Source organism: Dipodomys merriami, unplaced genomic scaffold, assembly GCF_024711535.1.
Source record: "Dipodomys merriami isolate MVZ:Mamm:240054 unplaced genomic scaffold, mDipMer1.0.p SCAF_10, whole genome shotgun sequence".
NCBI classification, from domain to species: domain Eukaryota; kingdom Metazoa; phylum Chordata; class Mammalia; order Rodentia; family Heteromyidae; genus Dipodomys; species Dipodomys merriami.
The window spans coordinates 11,686,911-11,704,528 of NW_027202271.1; the positions used below are offsets into that span (position 1 = coordinate 11,686,911).

At 45.4% G+C, this 17,618-nt stretch overlaps 1 protein-coding gene across 12 annotated transcripts in view; it reads left to right on the forward strand.

The window, feature by feature from the left end:
* The window catches only part of Pced1b (PC-esterase domain containing 1B), an 88,216-nt gene extending 72,673 nt beyond the window's left edge, over window positions 1-15,543 (forward strand). For 4 of the 12 annotated variants that reach the window (XM_070039489.1, XM_070039473.1, XM_070039574.1 and 1 more), the window contains one exon: window positions 13,873-15,543. In XM_070039489.1, the coding sequence (XP_069895590.1) occupies window positions 13,873-15,263 (1,391 nt within the window). In that variant the 3' untranslated portion in view covers window positions 15,264-15,543. Of the gene's footprint in view, window positions 1-4,760; window positions 10,832-12,763; window positions 13,563-13,872 lie in introns of those variants that run through there. The other 8 variants (XM_070039545.1, XM_070039555.1, XM_070039508.1 and 5 more) reach the window with 7 other exon arrangements.
* Window positions 15,544-17,618: the final 2,075 nt, after the last annotated feature.

Genomic DNA, 17,618 nt, shown 5'->3' on the forward strand with positions numbered 1-17,618 from the left:
GAAGTTGAGGGCTGTTTTCCTGAAAACCAGCAGGGAAGGAGCAGGGACTGGCTCAACTGCTTGGCAATGTTTACCTGGAGCCATATGTATCTGGCCTGTAGCTTAGCTTTACAGCCTCAGGCTTGTAAGTTCCTTAACTGTGGATAAGGTTCTTTTTCCCTAGTGAGAGTCAAGTGAAACAATTTGAAATCCCACTACACTGAAGTATCCCAACTTCCTGGGGCCAGTGGGACTTGAACCCACAATTGGTGAAAGGAGTCACCAGTGCTCAATCAATCTGGCTGAAAGCCCTTTATTAGCCACATGGTGAAGGTCCCCACCTCACAGAGCTTCAGAGAACAGCTTCAGTTGCTTCTCATGAGGATTTTTATAGGAAGGAGTTACACATAGGTGATGTTTGCCAAAGCAAGCAAGCAAACAAGGTTACAGAAGCAAAACATAGCCTTGACTAGCAAAAAGCATAGGCAAAACATAATCTTGACTCGGTCAGCATGACGGATACTATCAACGCTATTGATACTTGATTACAAAAGTCAAAACATAACCTTGGGTAGGGGCAGTCTATTTTACAGAAATTATTTTTATTTATTTTTATTTATTTTTATGGGCCTGAACTCTGGGCCTAGGCACTGTCCCTCAGCTCTTCAGCTCAAGGCTAGCGCTCTACCACTTGAGCCACAGCGCCACTTCTGGCTTTTTTCTTTTTGCTTATATGGTGCTGAGGAATCGAACCCAGGGCCTCAGGCATGCAAGGCAAGCACTCTACCACTGAGCCACCTTCCCAGCCCCTACAGAAATGATTTTTATTATAAGCTTCTGACTAATACAGCAACTCAGTATAGCTGGTGATAAGCCTCAAGATTGTCAGTGGCCTTCAGCAAAGTTTGTGATAAACTGCAAAGCTGCCAGCTAGGTAAACTTGAGTGAGAGAGAGATGTTCTTTTGCTTTTTAGCAAGAATAGAAAAGGCTTAGGCTGACTACTGGCCACTTGACCTGGAATTTCCATATTTGTCCCCATTTTTAATAACCAATAATTTTGTTCTGTTTCTGATTTCATGTTACACAAACAATAACAGGATCACTGCAACTATTAACTAGAAGAGGGATCAATAGTTCTATTTTTTCTTAATATTGAACTATTTTTCTTTTCCCATTTCCTTTTCCCCCTAAGGCCTTGAACATACATAGTTGTTAGAATAATAAAAACCGAGGAACTCAATCATTAACATTTTTTAAAAAGCTCATGCCTGTAATCCTAACGACTCTGGAGGCTGGGATGTGAGGACCACAGTGAGACTCTTATTTCTGATTAACCACCAAAAAGCTGTATGTGGAGCTGTGGTTTAAGTGGCAGAGTACTAGCCTTGAGCAAAAAAGCTCTTGGACAGCTCCCATGCCCTGGGTTCAAACCTTGGGACTGGCACAAAGGAAGGAAGGAAGGAAGGAAGGGAGGGAGGGAGGGAGGGAGAAAGAAAGAAAGAAAGAAAGAAAGAAAGAAAGAAAGAAAGAAAGAAAGAAAGAAAGAAAGAAAGAAGGAAGGAAAGAAGGAAAGAAGGAAAGAAGGAAAGAAAGAAACAGAGAGGAGGGGAAGGAAGGAAGGAAGGAAGGAAGGAAGGAAGGAAGGAAGGAAGGAAGGAAGGAAGGATTAGGAAAGTGAGTTGTGAGTGTTAGATCAAGTGGACTAACAGAGAGAAAGAAGGCAGAGACCTCAGCAGACCAGAGAAGGCTTTGATCATGGCTGCAGAAGGACTCCATGTAACACTGAGCAGGGACAGAAAAACAAAGAGGGGAAAGGGGGGAGGAGGAGTTAAGGGTGAGATTGTCTTTGGAATTTCTTTGTCCTGTCCTGTCCTGTCCTGTTGAGGATTTATGGTATGAACTGTCCTGTTTGGGATTTACAGTGCAAACAGTCCTGTTTGGAGTTTTACGGTAGGGGTATCCTGATGCCCACAGTCCTGCACTTTCAGATAAGGCCAGGGGTGAGAACCAGGAGGGGTCCCCAGGGAAGAGTGATCAGTGGACCATGGGAGCAGTGTAGAGTTCTGAGAACAAAGTAGATTCCCATCAGGAAGGAAGGAAGGAAGGAAGGAAGGAAGGAAGGAAGGAAGGAAGGAAGGAAGGAAGGAAGGAAGGAAGGAAGGAAGGAAGGAAGGAAGAAAGGAAGGAGGGAGGGAGGGAGGGAGGGAGGGAGGGAGGGAGGGAGGGAAGGGAAGGGAAGGAAGGAAGATAAAGACAGGAAGGAAGAAAAAGTCAAGAGAAGGGGCTGAGAATGTGGCTTAGTGGTAGAATGCTTGCCTAGCATGTATGAAGCCCTGGGTTCAACTCAGTACTACATACACAGAAAAGGCCAGACTTGACTCAAATGGTAGAGTACAAGAAGCCTTGAGCGAAAGAAGCTCAGGGACAGTACCCAGAGGCTGAGTTCAAGCCCCAGGACTGGCAAATTAAAAAAAAAATTTTTTTTTCAAGAGAAGTTACATTCTCATTCCTGAGCAAGGATTCTGGGGAGGGTCTATCTTCTGTAATTACTTCCCACTACATATTTATATGTACATCAGTGCTGGAACTTCCCACATTGTTCTTTCACTTCCTAAAGTAAGAGAGTCGATGCTGACTTGGGTCCTTTGCCCCAGATACTACCAGAAAAGGCATCACTCTGCTCCTCCAGTCCTACAGTATATTTTCTTTCTTTCTTTTTTTCCTTTTTGATGCTGATTCTGGAGCTTAAGCTCAGGGCCTGGGAGCTATCACTAAACTTTTGTGCTCAAGGCTAGCTTTCTACCCCTTGAGTCCTAGTCGCACTTCCAGCTTTTTGCTGGGGAACTTGAGATGAGTCTTATGAACTTTCCTGACAGGGCTGGCTTTGAACCACCATCCTCAAATCACAGCCTCTGGAGTAGGTAGGATTACAGGTGTAGGCCAACATTGTTATACAGGAATTCGATCAGCCAGATACAGAGAAGCTACATTTTGAGAGGTTGAATCAGGGTTTTTATTAGAGCTAGCAACTGGGAACGGACACATGTCCCCAAAATGCTTACAGCCTTGAATATACCTAACATTGTTAGCAAACTGAGCCATGAGGTTAGTAAAGCAAAGAAAGGGGGGGAAAAACAATCTCAACAAACCTGATCATCTCTAATCGACAGCTGAAGAGGGACACCAAAGGGAGACGTGAAGCATGGTGCAAAATGGTGGCTGGGCTGAGGTAGGGGTGGGGGTGGGGCAAGGCTAAATACTAAATACCATCATGGTCAGGAGGCGGGGTCACAGGGGGCTTGAGAGTCTCACAAGTTCTTGGCACCAGACTGGCAGGTAGTCTATCGTCCACATCCCCACCCCGGCCTCTAGGAATTAAGGCATGCCCATCACCTGGGGGTGGGACTTCAACTTCATCAAGAAGACAAGATGGTACCCATTAGACCCAGTATCTTTATTTCAACATCACCCAACTACTTTCTTTTCTCTCTTCTTCCTTTTTCTTTCTTCTTGTATTGTTACTAGAGCTTGAACTCTGGATATTGTTGTATTGCTTGGCTCTTTCACTCAAGGCTGGTGCTCTACCACTTGAACCACATCTCCACTTCTCTCTTTTTGGTGGCTAATTAGAAATGAGAGTTTCCCAGATTTTTCTGTACTGGCATGAGCCACCAGTGCTCGCTATAAAGCATATTTTCAAAATACACATGCACATAACATACGTATGTGTGTATATATAATATTAAATATCATTTAAAGATGTTGATGTCTCAGAATAGGAGAAACACTGGAAACTAAAAATAACCTGACTTGCTGGGCACAGGTGGCTCATACCTGGAATCCTAATCAGGAGTCTGAGATTTGAGGATTGTGGTTCAAAGACACCTGTGACACTCTTATCTTCAATTAATCACACACACACACACGTAGAGCTGTGGCTGCAATGTAAAACACTGGCCTAGAGCAATAAAACTCAAGATAGGACCCAGTCCTTGAGTTTAAGCCCCAGAACTGGTATAAAAGGAAAAAAGAAGGTAATTTGGCCCAAGCTTCTAAGGTGCAGTCTAGTCTCACCCAGTTATACATACTCCAATCCGTACTTTGTTTTGAGTGGTGGTGGGAATTGAACACTGATCCTCTTGTATGCTAGGCAAGCCATTAAGCCACACACCCCCAGCCCTGGACTTTCAAGCAAAATGATTGGGCAGTGTGGTGAAAATACACATGAAAATAACCCACCTACCTTAACCCACATCATCAATATTTATCTTCAAGGAGACACACTGTTCAAAGGTCACCAGCGAATTGTCTTAGGAATTTGCCAGATTAGGGTGAAAAGATAAATGTATGTCTGCAAAGACTTTGGAAGCCAGGGAAGAAACAAAGATTATTATCCCTTACACTCTGCCCCCCTTACCTCCCCCGGTACTTTCCCTCTCACCCCCAAAAGAACTATATTCTAGCCACCAGAACGTGTGGAACTTCAGGGACAGGTCTGGGCTGGAGACAGAGATAATAGCTGAATTCATTGAGCATTTAAAAATGTGGCAGTATCATGCTAATGACTTTGCAAATGTTGGCCTTAACCCCTGCTGGTGTAGATCCTTTATAATAGTCCACTCTCTCCCAGCTGGAGGATTCCTGAGCCAGGGGGCTGCGGGCAGGTAAGCAATGTGAATGAAGCCAGATCTAAACCAAGGGGGTTTACTCTGGGAGCTAGGGGGGGAGGAAGTGGTGGGGGTGGGGGTGGGGGTGGTGGCTTCCCTTCAGCCAAGGGGCTTCACAGGACTGGTGGCTCATTGTCTCCACCCAACCTGAGGTTTCTGATAAGGTCGGGGAGGAGTGCCATTAATAATTACTTAAGAGAGGCCAGGCTCAGGAGGCTGAGATCTGAGAATGGTGATTTGAAGAGTGAAGGCAGTAAGGCCCTAAAGACTCTTACCTCCAATAAACCACCAAAAAGCCAGTTATCTTATTGTTGTTGTTGTTGTTGTTGTTGTTATACTGGGGAAACTGGAACCCCTGGCAAGCAAAGAGGGTTTCCTATGAACATCGGAGAAGAGCGGAGGTAAGAGGAGTGAGCCTTGAGAAAGATTAACATTTGAGGAATTTCCAGGGATGGAGACACCTCCCCCCTCCCACCAAATAAATAAATAAATAAAGGCACTGGGTAAGGACTGGGGATCGGGTTGTCCCCAAGCCTTGTTGCTGAGTTGTTTACAAGGTAGCAGTTAACAAGACCCCCCCCAGCCCCAAGAACTGGGCAAGGACCAAGAAGTGGCCATTGATGGATGGAAGCAAAAAGAAATGAAGTGCTGACTTTCTGGCCAAACATCTCCGGTTCGGTGATGTGGGAAAGCAGATGAAAAGTAAGAGGAGGAGCGCGTGGGAGGTGAGCTGGACATGGCCAGCGCCAACAGCCCTTTAAAAATGTGGCCTTGAATCACAGGCCGGAGAGAGATAGGATTGTCTCGGAGGTGGAGTCAAAGAAGTTTCCTTGCTTTTTTTCTTGAAGTAAGAAATGAGACTGGAAGGAGACAGCCAGAGGAAGAGTGAATAAAAGGTGGAACTCCTAGCTCTACCCTTTGGGGAGAATGTCCTAGAGTATAGTCCGGAGGCCTTGGGAGGACCTGAACCCACCGGCAGGGATTCACTTTCTGCCTAAGGAGGTGAGGGGCTGAGGGACTTCTGCCTTTGCCCTTGGTGGGATCTGGGCCGTGGGGCTGAAGGTTTGAAGGGAATCTGATCAACATCTGTCTGCAGGCTTGTGTTTCTTTTCAAATCCAAGCGGGACTGAGATGCTTCTAGAGCCATAATTTGTCTGGCTGGCACTTTAAGTAAGCCTTTGATACACAGGATTTCTTTTTTCTTTTTCTTTTTTGTGTCGGCTGTGGAGCTTGAACTCAAGGGCCTGGGCGCTGACCCTGAGCTCTTTTGCTTAAGACTATTTATTGCTCCACCACTTTGAGCCACAGCACCACTTCCAGTTTTTGAGTGGTTAATAGGAAGCAAGAGTCTCACAGGGACTTTTTTTTTTTTTTGCCTGGGCTGGCATCGAACTGCGGACCCCAGATCTTAGCCTCCTGAGATAGCTGCTCTATTAGCCTCCTAATCCTAGTTACTTAAGCTAGGATGACAGGCATGAGCCACCGGCACTGGCTGATACACAGGATTTCTTTCTTTTTTTAAAAATGCTGGTATTCTGGGGCTTGAACACAGGCTCTGTCACTTGACTTTTTCTCTCTAGGCTAGGGCTGTGTCACTTGAGCCACAGCTCTACTTCAGGCTTTTTACTTGTTAATTGAAGGTAATAGTCTCACTTTCCTGCCTGTACTGGCTTTGAACCGCAATCCTCAGATCTCAGCCTTCTGAGAAGCAAGTATTACAGGCATGAGCTACCAGTGCTTGACTGCAATTCTTTTCTTGCTATTATCTGGTGTCGCCAGTAATATTCCTGTTTTACTGATTGGGAAGCAGAGGCTCAGAACACTAGGCATCAACCTGAGCCTAATCTGGCTTGTCTTTTAAAGATGGAAACTTGGCTACCCCTTTCAGGTCATTTTCCTTCATGCTCTAGCGAAGTTAAAAAGTTAGCAAATGTAGGGGCTGGGAAGGTGGCTCAGTGGTAGAGCGCTTGCCTTGCATGCATGAGGCCCTGGGTTCGATTCCTCAGCACCACATAAGCAGAATTAAAAAAGCTGGAAGTGGCGCTGTAGCTCAAGTGGTAGAGCGCTAGCCTTGAGCTAAAGAGCTGAGGGACAGCGCCCAGGCCCAGAGTTTAGGCCCCACGACCAGACCAAAAAAAAAAAAAAAAAATTTAAAAAAAAAAAAAAGTTAGCAAATGTAGTTTAAATAATTGCTTGCAGTCCGAATGCAGAAGTTTGCCAAAGACCGTTTAAGATGGAAATCGAATTTTTGTTTTTAGGGAGCTTTTTTATAGTAAAAACAAGTTTGTTGTATTTATTTAGTGAGGCCTGGCGCAGGTAGCTCACTTCTCTAATCCTAGCTACTCAGGAAGCTGAGATCTGGGAATCCAAAGCCTGCCCTGGTAGGAAAGTCTGTGGAACTCTTGCTGCCAAGTAACCACTAAAAGAAGTGGGAGTGAAGATGTGACTGAAGTGGTAAAGCACTAGCTTTGAGAAAAAAAAAAAAAAAAAAAAAAATCTCAGGGACAGTGCCCAAGCCTGAAATTCCCAGGACTAGCACAAAAGGAAAAAAAAAAAAAAAAGATGCCATTTGAATAAGTGGTACACAGCCTGTATTTTGGTTTTACTTCCTTTTTTTGGGATGATCTTTTTCTTTCTATGGTGTAGCAAGTTTTGTTTTTGGTTTTTTTTTTACTATTACTATGGAGGAAACATCGTGTTTTAAGAGCTAGGAGGACACAGAATAAGTGGGGAATGGAACAACATACAGCAAAGATGACCATCAGCTGCACTGGACATAGATGAAAATGAACTAAGCAACCCAAAGACAGTGATGGGAAGGGAGGAATGGGAGGGAAAGAGGGAACAACTTTCACTAAGCAAAAGGAAAGAAATGTAAATATCACACTTTATAGACCATGATAATGACAATTTGCCTTGTGAAGGTTAAAAAAAATTTTTGAAGGTCTAGGTCAGATCCAAACTGTTTGAAATTCTTCCAGTGATATTTATTGTAGAAGAGTCACAAATTTAAGATCGTGGCATGGCTGGGTAAAATAGGAATAAGAATAGGTCTACTGTGCTTCCAGCCGTGGAACCCAGTTTGAGAATTGATGAGGTAGTTAGGATTTTCGATGAGTGTTACCCATGTCTGAGAACTTCTGTATGTTTAAAGTCTACCTGAATAGTCCAGTGAGAAATGTGAAGCTTTATGTTGGTAGAAGATTGACAGCTGTTGTTGGGAGGGGGCGGGACACTCCATTTTACCAGTGATAGCTGTCTGAACCTGTTTGGAAAGATGTGACTAGATGTTAACTTAACTTGTCTCACTTCAAAAGGTAAAATCAAGGCTGGGATTGTGGTTTAGAGATAGAGTGCTTGCCTTGCATGTGTGAAGCCCTAGGTTCAACTCCTCAGTACCACATAAACAGGAAATGCTGGGAGTGGCGCTGTGGCTAAGTGGGAGAGTTCTAGGCTTGAGCAAAAAGAAGCTCAAGGACAATGCCCAGGTCCTAAATTCAGGCCCCAGGACTAGCCAAAGAAAGAAAAGAAACATGAAACCAGGTGCTGGTGCTGGTGGCTCATGCCTGTAATACTAGCTACTCAGGAGATTGAAATCTGAAGAATGTAGTTCAAAGTCAGCTGAGGAAGGAAAGCCAGTGAGACACTCATCTCCAATTTGTCAGCAAAAAGTCAAAAATGGAGGTGTGGCTCAAGTATTAGAGTGCCAGCCAGCTATTAGCAGAAAAAGGCCAAGGGCTCTCAGTTTAAGCCCCAGTATCAACACACGATTTCGGACAAATTCTCAAACATGATACAGAAATACAAATAAAAATCCAGCTAAAAGCAAATGATCAATATGTGCACTGAGATGGTTAGTAATCCGCAGGGAAGTTTTAAACTATTTACAAGTACTAGAAGTAATCCAAGCAGCATCTTAATTGTTAATAATGGCCTTTGTGATTTCAGACTTCTCTGCCCTACCTCCACCCAGTCCCTGGAGCACCAGGTCTATAACATCTAACATCGCCACTCTTCCGAAAAATTAATAGAATTACAACTAAGCACTGATTAATGAAAAATAAATGTTCCATATTTGGTTTGGGATCGTTAAAAACCAATAGTCAATGATTTATAATTCATGGCTTATGAAGCTACTAAATTTTTAATTATTGCCCAAATAGTAAGACACCCGCAAGTTGCTTGAAGGTAATGTTTTATAGCAGTACCCATGATTAATGCATGCTTCTGCGACCACTTTAGGCTAAGCCCAAGTTTTACTTTGCAAACATAAGAACATGGAACTTCTTATTAGTACAATTTGAGAAATCATCGTGAAATCTCTTGTTTTTTAATCCTGTTTCAATTTAAAGTTGGAATCACAGAGTATAATGGTGTGCTCCTCCCATCCCCTTACATGCTTTACCCATATATGTCCTATCATTCATTCATTCATTCACATATGTCCTCCTTTGACATATGGCCTGATATTTCCATTTTACCATAGCCTGCTCTTTCCCATAGTATGGGTACTGATGGTGACTCATTTTGCTGATCCTCTTGGAGTTATTAGTGCTCCTTATAGAAATACCAAGATGCCAGGCACAGGTGGCTCCTGCCTATAATCCTAGCTACTCAGGAGGGTGAGATCTGAAGGTGATATTTCAAAAGCCAGCCTAGACAGGAAGGTCCATGAGATTCTTATCTCCAATTAGCCAGGGAAAAGCTGGAGCTGGAGCTGTGGCTCAAATGGCAGAGCACTAGCCTTGAGTGACAAAGCCTAGCAAAAGCATGAAGCCCCAGGTTCAAGTTCCAGTCAGTACCTGCACCAAGTAGTAAACATTCCATAATTCTGCTTGCTTGCTTATTTATTTATTTATTTAGCCGGTCCTGGGGCTTGAACTCAGGGCCTGGGCACAGTCCCTTAGCTTCTTTTTTTGCTCAAGGCTAGGACTGTACCACTTGAGCCACAGTATCATGTCTGCCTTTTTCTGTGTATGTGGAATTGAACCCAGGGCCTTATGCATGCGAGGCAAGCGCTTTACCACTGAGCCACGTTCCCAGCCCCCCTAGCCCCGTAATTCTTTACTCACTAGAATGCTGCTGCCAAGGCTTTCCCTTCTCCTCTCTTTTAGTCATGTCTGTTCCTCTCACTGGAGAAGGACCATGGGCAATTTTTAGATGCATGCTTGGGCCTGATTGAGGCCTGAGCCTGTTGGGTGAGTTAGGACAGACTGACAGCCTCAACACTAAAGCTGGAATGGCAGAATTGTGTTTGAACTATTCTAATACTTGAGTCTTTGTCTTTGATTAACCTGCCTGCCATTTTGCTTGTTCAGCAATCAATAACTCTTTTCAGTACTTAACTGCTGGCCTGGCATTGTCTGGAACAGTCTCCTTGTTTTTTAGGGTTTTGTTTCTTTTGTTTTGTGCTAGTATTAGGGCTTGAACTCAGGACCTGGGCACTAGTCCTTCATTTATATGTATTTATTTTTGTCAGTTATGGGGCTTGAACTCAGGGTCTGGGCATTGTTCCTGAGCTCTTTTGGTCTAGGCTAATGCTCTACCACTTTGAGCCACCGTACTCCATCTGGCTTTTCTGGTGGTTTATTGGTGATAAGAGTCTCACAGACTTTGGCATTGCCTGGCTTTGAACTGTGATCATCAGATCTCAGTCTTTTGAGTAGCTGGGATTACAGGCATGAGTTACCACACCCAACCTCCTTAGCTTTTTCATTCAAGGCTAAAGCTGTACCAATTGTGCCATAGTTCTACTTTCAGCTTTTTGATAGTTCCTTAGAGATAACAGATTCATGATTGGAAGTGGAGCTGTGGCTCAAAGTGGTAGAGTGCTAGCTTTGAACAAAAGAGTTCAGGCTATATTGAAACAACTTGGGGGGAGGGAAGGAAGAGTTGGAGAGGTGGAGAGGGAAAAACAAAGGAGTGGGCAACAATGCTCGACAGGAAATGTAGTCATTACCTTATTCATGTAACTATAACCCCTCTGTACATTATCTTTACAATAAAAATAAAGTTTAAAAAAGAGGTCAGGGACAGTGTCCAGGCCTTGAGTTCAAGCCCCATAACTGACAAAAACAAAACAAAACAAGAGTTTCATGGTTTTTTTTCTGCCCAGGCTGGCTTCAAACAAGGATTCTCAGATCTCAGCCTTCTGAGCAGCTAGGATTACAGGTATGAGTCACTGGTAGGTGCCTAGCATGTTTACTTGTTTTTGAGGCAGTTCCATTTTGTAGGAAGGTTGATCTTGAACCCAGCACTCAGACGGAATGCTAGAATTACAGGTCTTCTGTGTTACTGTGTTTAACCCTCACATTAGATCTGTGAAGTAGGTACTAACAGTCCTGTTTCATGATGAGTAAAATTAAGGCAGAGAAAAGCTAAACAACTTACATACAGTCAAAGCACTAGGAAGTATATGGACTTCCCATCCAGGTTGCATGGCTTTAAAAGCTCAGTTTCCTTTAGTTTTTAAATAGTGGGGTTAAACTTGCATCTGTCCAAATGTAGGACACTTCATACTCAAAGAATGCATTAGGCCATTTAATAAGTGGACCATTGAAGTAGGGACTAGGTTATTGTACCTACTAATGTTGAGGAAGAGAACATAAACAGAAGAGAACAATGTTAACTAACCCCAGAAGGCTGGACACTGTGTGTTTAGGCTGTTGGCCCAGGCAGAACACACATAAATAACCGGAGTTGGAGTGGCCTGAGAGTCCTGCAAACACAATGCAAAAGGTTTTATCCTTCACATTTTGGACTTGGAGGACTTGGATCTGAAGTGGACAAGAATATTTCACTGTCACAACTCATGGCCCTTAGCTCTTACTGATGTGTATTGCACTTAAGAGTATTTCTTCTGACAAGGGAAAACTATGGCTGAGTGCTGGTCGATTATGCCTGTAATCCTAGCAATTCTAGAAGCTGAGATCTGAAAACTGTGTTCAAAGTCAGCAAGGACAGGAAAGTCTATGGTATTTATTTATGTTTTTATTTATGGCCTTTACTACCCAGGCTGGCTTTGAATCATGATCCTCAGATCTCAGACTCCTAAGTAGCTAGGATGACAAGCATGATCCACAAGTTCCTGGCAAGATTTTTTTTTTTTAATTTTACTTTATTCCCATCCTGGGGCTTGAACTGGCCTTTGCTGGCCAATTAAAGATGAGTCCCACTGACTTTTCCTGCTAGTTTCAAAGGGTAATCCTCAGATCTCAGCCTCATGAGTCGCTAGGATTACAGGCAGGAGCCACTGACACAATCTTTAGTCTAATCTCCAATTAATCACTAAAAAGTGGGAAGTGGAGCTGTGGCTCAATTTGTAGAGCCACAGCATTGAGTGAAAAAGCTAAAGGAAAGTCTGAGGTCAGATGCCAGGAACAGCATGGGCACGAATGCACACTCATATACACACACAGAGCAACCACATAATGGGCACTTGATAAATGTATTAGATGAATAAATGAATCTTTACAAAGACATTCCTGATACTGAAGGGGATTAGAGTTTACTCTTTTATTTTGGTCAGTCATGGGGCTTGAACTCTGGGCCTGGGCACTGTCCCTCAGCTCTTCAGCTCAAGGCAACTGCTCTACCACTTGAGCCACAGAGCCACTTCCTGCATTTTCTGCTTGTGTGGTGCTAAGGAATCGAACCCAGGGCCTTAAGCATGCTAGGCAAGCACTCTACCACTGAGCCACCTTCCCAGCCCCTGGGGTTTATACTCTTATTTTGTTGTACCACAAGCTTCTTAAAAAGTTTTTCTAGCAAAATTTCTCATGATGGAGGAAGATAAGTGAATGTTTTCAACTGTTCTCTTATGAAAACTCTTTAAGCTATAGTCATTTGGAGGCACAAAGTAGAACTTTTAAAAATTGAGTATATGAGCTAGGCACACTTCAAACTCTGCTTGGACTATATATATAGATCTACCTATCTATCTATCTATCTATCTATCTATCTATCTATCTATCTATATACCTATAGATATATCTATATCTATATCTATCTATCTATCTATACATACATACATATATATATATATATATATATATATATATATATATATATATATATATATATATATCACAAGAACCCAGACTGTGACTGTCATCCCTGCTATGAGGGAAGAATAAATAGAAGGATCATGGTCCAGGCTAGCCTAGGAAAGAATTCAAGAACACAATTCTCAGATCTGTCTCTTGAGCACTCCAAACCTTTTTGTCTTTCTTTTTTCTTTTCTTTTCTTTTTTTTTTGTAGTTTGTGGGGTTTGAGCTCTGGCCTGGGCACTCTCCCTGAGCTTCCTTTGCTCAAAGCTAGCACTCTACCACTAGAGCCACAGTGCTACTTCCAGCTTTTCTCATGTTTGTAGTACTGAGGAGTCGAACCCAGGGTTTCATGGATGCTTGGCAAGCACTCTACCACTACCACATTCCCTGCCCTGCCCCTTAGCTTTTTCTATCAAGGATGGTGCTCTACTGCTTGCACCACAGCACCCCTATCTGACTTTTTTTTGTCGGTCATGGGGCTTGAACTCTGGGCCTGGGTGCTGTCCTCAGCTCTTCAGCTTAAAGCCAGCACTCTACCACTTGAGCCACAGCGCTATTTCTGGTGGTTTATTGGAGATAAGAGTCTCACGGACTTTCCTGCTGGGGCTGGCTTCAAGCCATGATCCTCAGATCTCAGCCTCCGGAGTAGCTAGGATTTATTTACAGGCACGAGCCACCAGCACCCCAACTTACATAATGTGCTTCGTAAGCATTTCAACGACAGGGACACAAGAGCTAGAACTGAACTCCTCCACGTGAATCAAACATTTTTGCGTGTGATTACTTCATCTCAGGCCTCTCAATTCAACCACGGGCCTAACCATTCTGTGCACTGTGTTTTTACCTCCAGCGCCAGCGGCGGGAAGGTTAGAGTTGACCCCTCCTCCCTGGGTGGAGCCTTCAAGAAGGCAGAGGTCCAATTCTAGGCCCGGGATTGCAGCCCTTGCTGGGGAGGGTCTGTCCCCCAACTTCCCGCGGTCTTTCCCACTCTCTTAGGCCAGGCTCGGTGGAGATCTGCAAGGCGGGCGCCCAGGCGCAATCCCTTCGGGCTAGCTCTGAGGTCTACCACCCTGGGCCCTCCTTTCACCCTTCTGGCCCGCCCACGGGTGAGCTCCTCCCAGCGATCTCTCTCTCTCTCTCTCTCTCTCTCTCTCTCTCTCTCTCTCTGTGTCCTAGCGTTTAGTGACCCACCAGGAGCAAAGCCAGGAGCTAAAGCCGCGCGGCCATTGGCGCCTCACCGGGGCATCATGGTCCAATTGCTGGCATCGGAAGTTCAGCAGCTTCTTCACAACAAGTTTGTGCTCATCCTGGGGGACTCGGTGCAGAGGGCCGTGTACAAGGACCTGGTGCTGCTGTTGCAGAAGGATTGCCTGCTGTCTCCCAGCCAGCTCAAGGCCAGGGGTGAGCTGAGCTTCGAACAGGATGAGCTCGTGGCCGGAGGCCAGTGGGGCCGCATGCACAACGGGACCCACTACCGCGAGGTCCGCCAGTTCTGCTCCGATCACCACCTGGTGCGTTTCTACTTCCTCACGCGCGTGTATTCCGAGTATCTGGAGGACATCCTGCAGGAGCTGCAAGGCGGCGAGCACGCGCCCGACGTGGTCATCATGAACTCTTGCCTCTGGGACATCTCCAGGTACGGGCCTCACTTCTGGCGCAGCTACCAGCAGAACCTGGAGAGCCTGTTCAGTCGCCTGGATCAGGTGTTGCCCAAGTCGTGCCTTCTCGTGTGGAATACAGCCATGCCTGTGGGTAAGAAAATCAAGGCGGGCTTCCTGCCCCGGAAGGGCCCTCCGGCTCCCAAAACTCAGGACGTGTTGGCGGCCAACTTCTACAGCTCCCAGGCGGCCCGCAAACACCATTTCGACGTGCTAGACTTATTCTTCCACTTCTGCCGCTTCAAAAAGTACCTGCAGGGTGACGGGGTGCACTGGAACGAGCACGCGCACCGCCACGTCTCCCATCTGCTGCTGGCCCACGTGGCCGACGCCTGGGGCGTAGATCTGCCCGACCGTGGCCCCAAAGGCTGCGCCATCCACTACAGCCCGGCGCTCAGCCAATCACCGTCCCCGCCCCGGGAGAACCTGGATCCGCCCACCTTCTCGCCCTGCGGGCCTCGCCCTCCTCCTCCTCTTCCTCCTCCTCCTCCTCCTCCTCCCAGACCCCGGGCCTTGCTGCCGTCCCCACCCGCCTGCCCCCGCCCGCCGCTGCTCCCCCTCCCACCCCCCCCACCCCACTCCCCCCATCTGCCCCCGGTCAGGCCTCCCTTTGCGCCCTATCCCCACGATTCCTACTTCTCCTCCGACCACATTTTCCAGTCCGATCAGTTTTATTTCCATTCGGATGCCCCTTCATCCCCTCCAATGGAGTTTGCCTTTGACAATGACTATGCCTTTGGTGCCCAGCCTCCCATGCCCCGGCTCCCCCGACACTGTTTTCGACAATCGAACCCCATGGTGTACAGAGGGTTCCCCAGGTATGTGGCTCAGGCACCCTACAGGCCCTGGAGAGGGAAGCCCAGGAGACCACGGAGGCGGCCGGCCTACTCAGAATCCAGGCGACAGTAGACAGACTGACTGACAGCAGCCACTTGGCTCCTGATGGCTGCAGGCCACAGGGACTGACCACTGACTTTGCCACCGTAAGCCTTCATCTTTCACATGTGGACTTGGGTTTTTTGGTTTTGGTGGTGATGGTTGTTTGGGGTTGGTTTGTATTCTCCCATCCAGGGAGACGTGAGCAAGTCAGACCTTATTGATGTCAAGCGACTCTTGGAAGTGAGCAGGTCTATTCCTGCCTCCTCACTCCCTATTCTTTTTGCAAAAAAATAAAATAAAACAGCATTATAGAATTTGGTTTGCACAAGTCATTGTGGGATTTGTGTGCCCATGTGTAATGCGTGACCTCTAGGGGTTATACCATTAGCTTTGTGCAAGGGCATTATCAACTGAATAAATAATCATGGCACCTACAGAGTCGTCTGTTTAAATTTTCTGGCTGGGCCTAGTGGTGCACACCTTTAATGCCAACATGTGGGAGGCTGAAAGAGGAGGACAAGGAGTGTGTCCTTTCTGGGCTACATGTATTTAAAAAAAAAAAAAGACTTTAAATGCAAGGCTCTTTGTCATACAGGACTAATAAAATGTCAGTACTTAGCTAAAACAAGATAAAGGATGTGACTAAAGTCTCTTGAATCATAGGATTTATTTACTTGTTTGTTTTGGTACCAATGCTGGGGCTTGAATTCAAGGCCTGTCCCTTAGCTTTTTCTGTTCAAAGCTGGTGTTCTACCAGTTGAATCATACCTCCACTTGAAGCTTTTTTTTTTTTTGGCCAGTCCAGGGACTTTTTTTGGCCAATCCTGGGCACTATTCCTAAGCCTTTTTATGATCAAAGCTAGTGCTGTACTATTTGAGCCACAGTACCACCTCTGGCTTTTTCTGAGTAGTTTATTGGAAATGGGAGTCTCATAGACTTTCCTGCCTAGGCTGGCTTCAAACAGCAATCCTCAGATCTCAGCCTCCTGAGTAGCTAGGATTACAGGAGTGAGACACCAGCACCCAGCTTACTTGCAGCTTATTTTGGTGTTTACTTGGAGAAAAGAGTTCCACAGAATTTCCTGCTGAAGCTGGCTTTAAACTTGAATCTCACAGCCATGCTCTGGTGGCTCATGCCTGTAATCCTAGCTATTCAGGAGGCTGAGATCTGAAGATCATGGTTCAAAGCCAGCCCAGGCAGCAAAGTCTATGAGACTCTTATCTCCAATAATCACTAGAAAACTGGAAGTGGCGCTGTGGCTCAAATAATAGAACACTAGCCTTGAGCTGAAGATCTGAGGGGCAGCATCCAAGCCCAGAGTTCAAGCGCTATGACCCACAAAAAAAAACCAACCAAACAAACAAAAACTTGGATCCTCACATCTCAGCCTCCAGAGTACTTAAGATTAAAGGTGGAGCCAAGAGCACCTGGCTTACTGAGTAAAGATTTGACTTGTATGTAAGTTCCCAATAAACCATCCCTGAGTTCAACAAGGTTAAGGGAAATAGTATTCTACAAAAATGAAGTTCCTGCAATCAGCAGAAATAGATGAGATAGCTTTTGAAGAAAGATACAGGAGCATTTGAAATAAACTAGGATTCCTAGAGAAGAAGGCCTTCTTTTGTCTTATTTACCTGGGTGTCTGTGATGCTAGCATTGCTGAGCACCTGCTGTCCAGTATTGCTCCCATGAGTCTCCTATAAGGCCCTCATTGGTGGCCTGTAATCCTAGCAACTCAGGAGGCTGAGATCTGAGGATCATCATTTGAAGCCAGCCACAAAAGGAAAGTCTGTGAGACTCTTATCTCTAAATAACCACCAAAAAGCTGGAAGTAGAGCTGTGGCTCAAATGGTATCATGCCAGCCTTGAGTAGAAAAGCCAATGGACAATGCCAGAGTTCAAGTGTCCCAGTCCTAGTACAATCAATCAATAGATAGATAGATAGATGTAAACACACACATTTGTGTATTTGTATTTTTTTGTCAACCATGGGATTTGAACTCTGGGCCTGGGCACTGCTGTCTCTGAGCTTTTTTACTCAAGGCTGGTGCTCTACCACTTTGAGCCACGTTACCACTGCCAATTTTCTAGTGGTTAATTGGAAATAAGAGTCTCACAGACTTTCCTGAGTGAGCTGGCTCTGAACCATGATCCTCAGATCTCAACTTCTTTTTTTTTTTTTTTTTGTCAGTCGTGGGGCTTGAACTCTGGGCCTGGGCACTGTCCCTCAGCTCTTCAGCTCAAGGCGAGCGCTCTACCACTTGAGCTACAGTGCCACTTCCAGTTTTCTGGTGGTTTATTGGAGATAGGAGTCTCACCGTCTCTCCTGCCCGGGCTGGCTTTGAATCGCGATCCTCAGCTCTCAGCCTCCTGAGTAGCTAGGA